This window comes from Oratosquilla oratoria, chromosome 5, assembly GCF_046742065.1.
Source record: "Oratosquilla oratoria isolate Oo_2021 chromosome 5, ASM4674206v1, whole genome shotgun sequence".
In the NCBI taxonomy this organism is placed as follows: Eukaryota; Metazoa; Arthropoda; class Malacostraca; order Stomatopoda; family Squillidae; genus Oratosquilla; species Oratosquilla oratoria.
Genome location: NC_134781.1, coordinates 8,632,270 through 8,642,133, shown reverse-complemented (window position 1 = coordinate 8,642,133; position 9,864 = coordinate 8,632,270). Strand labels below are relative to the sequence as shown.

Genomic DNA, 9,864 nt, shown 5'->3' with positions numbered 1-9,864 from the left:
CTCAGTCTGCGGAACAAACTGCGAAGAACCGTCAGACGGTGCGCATCCGCATTGAGAGGCAGACTTACTAGAGGAAGAGGCAGAACTTCGTCAAAAGAATCGTTGATCAGCGACGGAAGCTGTTGAAAGGCTTCGGGAAGACAAACAGACGAAGCAAAAATGAACTTTTAAGATATCGTCGCAAGTGATCATCGTTCACCTTCGGTCCGCCTACATATTTTAGAGAGGCAATTCACAAAAGCTTTTAGCACTGGAAGAATTTTTCCCATTGTCAAGCTCCAACATAATGTATGCAGTCCAGGTTCAGGAAACACCATGTCAGTCTTATAAGACTACATTTAGCATTCACTGGAGAACCATCTTCATAAGTTTGATTAGAATTTCATGAAACGATGGAAAACGTCATTCAATTGGAAACAAGTAAACTGAATCACAAATTTAAATATCACTGGCGATGCAGTCCACTACAGACACTACTGACACTCTTCTACGACTTTATATTCAACATATTCTTGAGGAACCCTCGCAACATTGACTTGAATGTCAAGAATCTTTCTTTTAAACCTTGTGACTATTCTTTGATAAAGAATGAAAACTCACTTTGAACTTGAAGATCGTTTTCTACGCATTAGCTCAAACGCAAGTTAAACTGGAGTAATTACTCTGAACCCTTGGTTTTAGGTCAAGTTATTGCCACCAAGGACATTTTCCCGCCACGCCGTCGACCCAATTTTAAAACAGTTGAAAAACGAAGCACATTGATGCGCTTTGTACTTATGTTCAGATCTACAAGAACCGAAGGACACATGCAGGGGCACGGGTTTTGTTAAAACCTTTGTTACGATGGTCTCCCCTCAGCTGAATAAAATCACCCAGTGTCAACCGGAACAAAAATAGCCAAGTCTAAGACCCTTTGCGATGGTGGTGGTGTTCATGAAGGGCGTCCGCCCTCTCGAAAGTGTTACCACATGGTCGTGTGCGTGTGCGGCTGCGCGTGTTTGAGTGTGTGTGTGTGTGTGTATTTACCTTGGTCTTTGGATCACGTGCGCCATGAGATGTGTGTGTGTGTGTATTTACTTAGTTGTATCTTACGGGAAAGGGGAGCTAAGCTCGTGGCGTCCCGTCTTTGTACCTCTCCATATCGAGTTTGCTCTTAAATTCTTGTATTGTTTTTGCACACACTGTTTTTATGAGAAAAAAAAAACAGTGTGGCTCTTCTTAACAAGATGGCATTTGTTATTTCTTCTCCTACAGACGTCCTTAATCTGTCTACATATTTTATGCGTGGTCTTCCCCTTGCCCTCTTTCCTTCTATTTTTCCTGTTAGGCACGTATGACCTAATTGTTTTAAAGCTTTTGGTGCATGTATTATTTCTCAGCCATATTTGTAAGTGATTCATAATTGGGTTCTTAGTAATTTTCTCATGTGTTCTCCATTTTCATATGACCCACTGGGACCAATGATGGGCTTGATCATTACATGGATAATACATGCTAAACATCATTCATGTCTTTTTTATTAAAAATAAAAATATACAAAAACTCATAACAGTAGTTTGCATTTAAGTTCAAATACAATATATTTATGGTTTCTATACTCATCATTAGTCTTTCTGATATTATTTAGTCATAGTTGAATTTATTAACTAAATTTACTCTAAATCATCCTTACAGTCACACAATTCTGAAAATGGTGTAATTTGGATGAAACCTTCTTTTTTTCATATATTAGATCTAACAAATTTCATGTAATATGGAATATTTACACTCAAGAGGTGAACAAAAACAATCTAAACATGAAATTTAAGTAAAAGATTGTACATAACTGACCTAGTGAGAAGCAAACTGACTAAAAAGAAAAGGTAAGACCATATTTTGACTTATGGGAACCAAGACAACACTTAAAGGACCTGACATCAGTGGATCTCTGTACACCTGACATCAGTGGATCTCTGTACAAAGTCCAGGACCAGTGTTATACTTGCTACATGCCTTTTCTTTACAATACCTCTTGAAAGTACTGTTGAGTCTCTATGATAACACTTCCAATCTGAAAAAAATACATACATACAATACATATATACCAAAAGGCCTTTTCTCCTTTATAAGAAAGGTGGTATAATCAAAGCACATACCCACACAACACCCATCCCACATCTATCCAAGGCCCATTCTTTACACCTCCCATCTTTGCACATTGTGGATAAAAGGTCACTGTCCCCTGACACACTGCCCATGTCAACGGCAGTGCAATGAAACACAGTGATTTCCCAGCTGACAGCCAGAGCTACGAGAGAGAGAGAGAGAGAGAGGGAAACACACACACACATATATATATATATATATATATATGTAGAGCAGACAAGACCCTCCCTTCAGGCAACATAATTTCTTCATCCATTTACAGCCACTCTTCATTCACTATCTTCTGCCCATAATCACTGGCACTACTGGCAGATACAAGGTCTAGGAAAACATTTTAATTCTAATCAGTACTGATCCTATGAGATGGACCTCAGAATCATTTCCCTGTCACTTGTCTTCAAGATCCATTACCACCCTCATCTCCGTCTGGTGGTACAGTCCTGAGGCACTTAATTGCTAGACTGGGTTAAAGATATCTATCTACATACCAAGGGCCTCTTCCCCTATAAGGGAGGTAGCCAGACAAGGCATGCACCCACTCCACCCATTCTACTACCATCCACTACCCAATGTTTCCCTCTCACCTTGGTTCCTCATTGCTGAAAGGTCATCCTTGTCTCTTATCCATTGCCTTTGTCAGAAGCAATGCAGTAAGACATCTATCAATGTGTCTATCATCTTTAACTGTTTCTCCCTAATTTTTTACAGAGTTCATAACAATCAATTGTTGCCCTCCTTCTGCTGGATGGTAATTGATTGATTCTTTTGCAATTCAAATAAAACAATTAGGCTCACAATTTACCTTGAGTTCAAGTTTTCCTGAAGCTCCTATGCAAGAGGCACTGGGATCCACAGTGGTAATATTACCTAAAGCCACTTCAAGGCGAGAGGCTGGAGGTAGCTATTGGTTGTCTTGCTGGTAACAAGAGCCACTACTGCCAACATTATGCTCTCAACCATCTGATATCTACAAACAACTGCAAAAATTCATGATGAACATCAGAACATGTAAAAAGACAGATTATGGAAATATATCTAAATACCAAAGGCTTCTTTTCCCTTATAAGAGAGGAAATAAGTCTTTTAAGCTGTAAACATTAGTGCAAAGTGACTTAAAGCTGTATTTACCTAATTGTAGTATACTGGAAAGGAGCAATGCTCATGGGGTCCCATCTACTCTTTAATTTATCATACCTAGCTTCAAATTCATCTATTTTACCTAGTTATATTATAAGGGATAGGAGCTATGCTTGTAGTGACCCATCTTTGTATCTTTCAGCATCTAGTATGTTCTTAAATTCTTGTATGGTTTTTGCACATACTATTGTTTCATCCAATTTGTTCCAGACATCCACCACTGTGTGGGAAACTATTCCTTTTCAGGTCTCTTCTATAACTATCCTTTTTGAGTTTCTTTTCATGTCCTCTTGTTTTTCTTTTATCCCACTTTAATAAATCTTTTCTGTTGAGGACTTCTGTGCCTTTTATGATTCTGTAAATGGCCGTTAGATCTCCTCTTTCTCTTCTTTGTTCCAGGGGTGGTAGTTCCAGTTGGGACAATCTTTGTTCATATGTCAATTTTGAAAGTGTTGGTGCCATCTTTGTCATTGCTCTTTGAATTCTTTCTAATTTCTTTACCCTTTACTGATTTTAGTAAATTGTAGGTTTCTTCGACTCTATTGTTAATAATTACTCCTAGGTCCTTTTCCGAGCTAATTTTTTTTACTTCCTTTGTACCAATTTTATATTGCCCTGATATTCTATTTTTACTTTTTCCAAATTCCATTATACTGCATTTCTTAATATTAAAGTTCACTGCACACTTCTGACTCCATTCCCATATTCTGTCTAGGTCTTCTTGTAGCGATCTGCAGTCTTCTTCTGTGCTTACCCTCTTAAGTAATTCGGCATCATCAGCAAAAAAGTTCATGTAACACTTCACTCCCTCATCCATATCATTTATATATAAGCCAAACATTAAAGGAGCTAATACAGAGCCCTGCGGGACACCACTTATTATATTTTCCCAGTTCGAGTTTTTGTCTCTCAGTACCACTCTCATTTTTCTCCTGCCTCCCATCTTGGCACCTCCTGGATGACGGATCATCCCTGCATCCTTTCCACTGCCCTGGGTCAGAAGCAATGTTGCAAGACACAGCACATCCACAGTAAGGCCGCTTCATAAATTCGGCGACCCCCCCTCTCCATCCCCTCATGCAGAAAAGGAGAAGACGGGGAGAAATCCCTTCGGGCTGCATCAATTTTTTTTCATACGTACTTCCTCACCCCCCATCACCCACTCTCCCTCATGCATCACACCCTCATCTATACACAACTCTTTTCCATTCACCCCTATTTTCTGTCCTCTCCCGTCCTTCCTCTACAGACATTCCTCTATTTTGTAAAGCCCCTTTCACCCCATCCATCCATCTCATCCTAGGACGCCCCCTCATATTCACTCCTTCCACCTCCGCCTTCCATACTTCTTTTACTAATCTTTCTTCACTCATTCTTTCCATGTGTCCAAACCATCCTAATACTCTTTCATCAACCCTATCTCCCAGCTCCCTTTCCACCCCTGTTCTCCTCCTCACCTCCTCATTTCTCACTCTATCTAGCCTAGTAACTCCTATCATACTTCTCAGATATTTCATCTCAAACACATTCAAACTCCTTCTCTCTTCCTCTCTCATGTTCCATGTTTCTGCCCCGTACATTGCTGTTAGCATCCATTCCCAGATGTCTATTTCTCATCACACTTCTCAATCCACCAAGGCATTCACTCGCCTCTCCCAATCTACACCCCACCTCCACTCCACTCCTCCCCCTCCTGTCACACTCGCACCCAAGCATCCAAGACCATCCACCTCCTCCAGCTTCTCACCCCCAACGCCCACCTCCAGCCTACTGCCACTCTCTCCCCCCGCACATCTCATCGCCCCACCTCCGCCCACACCCATCTTCAGCTTCCCCGCCCCCCCAAACTCTGTCACCAACCTCCTCAATAAAAATGAAATTAAAATAAGATAAAACAAAATTAAATAAAATCCAGAACTTACTGCAAGATAGAACAATTGTAGTCAGATTATACATAACCAAGGCCTCAGACAACTAATTTCCCACCACAATTTTACATTAGGAAAGCTGACAACTGGCAACTGCTTCCCTCCTAGTTGGTGACAAAAACAACCCCACACTCACAAAACACAAACAACAGTCAATGTTTCTATTTGGAAAAATCTACATGAGGGTCTAAGGACATTTGATAGTTGCTGTGAGTCTGAGTTTCCAGTTAGAGGAACTTGAAACAACTGGTAGTAAATTAATCAAACAAAAAAGAGCTTGATTGTTCAGTAAGCAGAAAAAGCATGATACCAATCTAATGATTACTCTACTGGAGCAGATTCTTATATTTTCTATGAAACAGAAAATCCTGTGGAACCTACCTCTGAGGATTTGTGTGCATGACACAAGAAGAAACAATGTTAGAAGAACCTGGAAGGACATAGCACCAGTCTGGTGCCACACAATGGCAGCCAGGTTGGACAGGCGACCATACTGACTCAGCAACAAGCCATGCATAAGTGGCAAACTGACCCTGGGGGAGACATGGACATATATGATAAATTCAGGAGAATACAGATGAAATAGAATAGGGAGGATATATATACAAATATAAACACATATATTAAAAGGTGCTTTCCCCTATTCAAGGAGGTGCCCAGCCAAGGCATGCACCCACTGCTCACCCATCCTATACCCAACACCCATTTGTTATCCCTTTTATCATAGCTCCTCGGTAAATGAAGCAGGGAAAATATACATGTTGTATATACAAAAGTTAACCTTCTGAAGTTGGAAAACACTAACTGGGTTTTGTTCTGGTTAATGTCAGGTGATTTTATTCTCAAGGAACTACAGGAATATCAATCTTCTCTATGAGTTGATAGCCATCAGGTCTTTAGCAGACCTCACTCTAGGAATGCTGTGGCTAAGCATTTTGCTTGGAAAAACATGTCTACCCTCTTTATAATAGGGAAAGTGCCTTTTGGTATATGTATTTACCTATTGTTGGTCCCAAGAGAAGAGTTCAAACAATAAAATCATTATTGAATTTCTATTTTTTTCTGTTGTTGTCATATAAAGAATGGCAAGAAACTAATCACACCATAGATATATAATTAAGTATTTACTGTATGCATCCACACTCAGGTCACTTTGTTACCTTGATGAAGCTCTCCATTTGGTGTAGAGTAAAATGACTAGGCAAAATATACAATACTCTGTTAAAAAAGAAAGCAAAATATAAATGGTACTGTTATAATACCAAAATATAATATGCCTCAAAAAGATACATCAAATATTACATACAAAGTAAGGTCATTGATCATTCACTGTTGCAATGTTAGATACAGGTCTAGGCTGACTAGTCACTTCCTGCTGCAGTGATATATGACACCAGCGGCGATTTAATCACATTTTTTACCTATGTATCACATCATCTGATCATGCAACATCTTAGCATAAGATAAGTTCTCATAACTTTTATAAAATGTAATATATTTCATGAAATATATGGATACCTGACCTTGTATAAAGTAACTGTCAAAATATTGCAAAAGGGGAAGCATGGTCAGCCATAACCTGCACTACATGGAATGACTTAACATACCAAAAGTAACCAAGGCACACATGATATAAAAGTAAAGTTCATTGCTTCTGATTCCATTGTTTGGTGATACTGTGTCAGCATATGCTGTCCATCGCACATATCCCTCACTAAGCAGTAGTGCTAATGCCAACTTCATGTAAAAAGATCGTGCCTGGAAAAAGGAATGTGACATATGAGACTGTAATAATCTTTAATAAACTAAAGCAACACTACTACGAAAACACTACCAGGCTTTGTAAATGTGTAAGTTTTGTTTTGATCCCCACTCCTGGTACATCTATCTGCCAAGCTAAAGACCTGACCAATCCTGTACATAATAGGGACACCCCATCACATTCATATAATACATGGGTAAACCAGACCTAAGTTATAATCTGTGTCACGAGATCAACAGGGTATTCAACCCTTAGATATATTCTCCTGAGATAAATAAAATTGCCTGGTAGCAGTCAGAATACACAAACCGAATATAAGTGCACAAATTTTATTGGGTAATCAAGACAGACCCTTTGATGTCTATATGTTTTCCTATCCTGAATAAAATTGCCTAACAACAACCAAAATAAGCATGTCAAATAAGGCAAAGAAATTTTTTAATCCATTCAACCATAAAAAGTTGCTAAAATCTTGTGGTGCACTGATTTGCTCATAACTTATCCCAGGAGGAGAGTCATCCTTTGAGCTCCACAAGGTGGGTTTTAGATAACTGAGCCCAAGGGCATACAAACAGGGACCATTCAGAGTCACTGGCTATTTTTATCTTTTGTGGTACCAAATGAGATCTGTGCCAACTTGGCCACAACCTGTCCCAGTGGAAGGAGAGTAGTCTTCAGACCTCTTCAAGATAGGTCCTAGGCACTTCTACTGTATATAAACTGTAACTACTTAAAAAGTTGATAACATGAAAAAAAAACAGTAACAAGAACTTACAAAATCAGCAGCATTGAAGAGGATATGTCTGTATGCTGATTGCTCCTGCAGGACCATGTCCATGAAGATAATACTCCGCTCACATTCCACATACCTGTCCACTACATTCCCACATCCAGCCTGCAGTGGTTAGAAGGAAGTTTGCCATTGTGATATCAATGTTGTAATCTTATTTTCACAAATTATGGAAACTGTAATTTGTTACACTGACTTCTTTACATTAGAGAAAAAAAATTGCAACATCATACATGTTAACTTATATTAAAATATTTATAAAACAATTACTTTAACTTAATTCCCCTTAATCACATGACTTTGAGTGAATATTTATAAGAATACCATCAATAGCTGGGAAGAAAATTTCACTGGACCATCATCAACCTTAATTTCATAAAACAATGACTGACATGCAATTCAACGATGAGAAGTTCGAGGTCTTGAGATATGGCACAAATCAAGGCATTAAAGACGACACTGAGCTGCACACGGAGAGAGGTATGAAAATCACACCAAAAGCCCATGTGAAAAGCCTGGGCATTCACTTAAGTGATGATGCCACTTTCCAACACCACATCATGCACTCAGTAAATAGAGCAAGAGGGATGGCCAGCTGGGTCCTAAGGACCTTCTCCTCAAGAGAGGTTCAAGTGATGCTTACCCTCTGGAAGTCGCTTATCCAACCGATACTGGACTATTGTAGCCAACTCTGGTCACCACACAAACGCGGAGACATCCAGATGCTTGAAGCTGTCCAACGGAACTACACCAGGTGCATCAAAGGGATGCAAGATCTCAACTATTGGGATCGCCTGGGAGCACTAGGCCTATACTCTCAACAGAGGAGGAGAGAAAGATACAGGGCCATTTACACATGGAAAATCCTTGAGGGACTTGTTCCGGACCCCACGCCCTCTACAATCAAGCCATACCACAGTATAAGGCATGGGTGTAAATGTCACAATGTGAGAGACAAACTCTCCCATCAAGAGCCCCGGTGAGGATTAAGACCCTACTGGCAACCAGCCTAGGCCATGAGGGTCCAAAAATCTTCAACGCCCTCCCAAAGGAGGTGAGAGAGAAAACTAAATGCTCGGTGGACAGCTTCAAACATGCACTGGACAGGTTCCTGCGGAAGGTGCCAGACGAGCCTCCAGTGCCAGGCTACACTGCCATAAGTAGGTTCTCTCAAAACACACTACCAGACCAACTGACCCTCGCAAGGAAGGACAACAGGACTGGCAGCAGCGGTAGTCCACTACGGCTGTGAGGATCGACCTCAGAACTTCACTAAGTAAACTAAGTAAGTAAACTAAGTAAGACTGAAATTCTGAATTTGATCTTGCTCTGGTCTATTATATCTTTGGAGTTGGTATCACAAGCACTACTTGTTAGTCTACAGATATTATACTTACACACTTTATCAATTTAATAAGATTCCCATTAGTCTGCTTATATAAGCAGTCCGCCTGCATAGAACAATGAATACATATATTTCCATTTCCCATCTCTTTATCAATCGCACTTGCCATTTGACTGCTGGGTGTAAACATCTAATGTAAACAAAACATTACGGTAGAGCAATAATAGTACAGTATACTGTCGTATAGTTTCAAATAATTACCAAACATGCAAATTGCGTTAATTTTCATGTTTTTTTTTTCCCTGAAATATGTAAGAAGCTATTGTGACTGATCATTTGTGGCACATGCTTGTATCTTGAGAATACTGGGATGGTTTTGGAGCATGGAGAAAATGAATGAAGAAAAACTAACAAAAAGAGTTGAGGGCAGAGGCAGATAGTGGGAACCTGACCAAAAATGAGATGGGGTGAAGGAGGCCTTAGGTGAAAGGGAAATGTCTAGTGAGCAGGGAAGGGAGATGTTAAGAGATTGATATGAGACGTGATTTTTACGGATGGATTATAAAACTGACGCGACCTCCTTGTTTTCTCTAATTATTCTGAAGTGGGCAGGGAAAGATGGTGTTCATGTAATGAACTGGTAAAGGTAAACCAGCTTCAGCCATTGGGTCTTGTTTTGGAGGTGCTGTATCTTACTGCATTGATTTTGATCCAGGCAGTGGTCAAGGATCGGGAATAGCCCTCTATCCACAAGGAG

General features: G+C 39.9%; 1 protein-coding gene across 1 annotated transcript; it reads right to left on the bottom strand.

Annotated features, from left to right (window-relative positions):
• Nucleotides 1-1,500: 1,500 nt before the first annotated feature.
• Nucleotides 1,501-9,302, bottom strand: Arv1 (ACAT-related protein required for viability 1). Its single transcript, XM_076184896.1, has 7 exons — nt 9,160-9,302; nt 7,748-7,867; nt 6,818-6,968; nt 6,371-6,428; nt 5,592-5,743; nt 2,948-3,122; nt 1,501-2,050 (listed from the first exon to the last, which is right to left on the bottom strand). Exons 1-6 carry the CDS (start codon nt 9,295-9,297, stop codon nt 3,013-3,015), a joined length of 729 nt encoding a protein of 242 aa, XP_076041011.1. The 5' UTR covers nt 9,298-9,302; the 3' UTR covers nt 1,501-2,050; nt 2,948-3,012.
• Between the last annotated feature and the right edge of the window lie 562 nt (nt 9,303-9,864).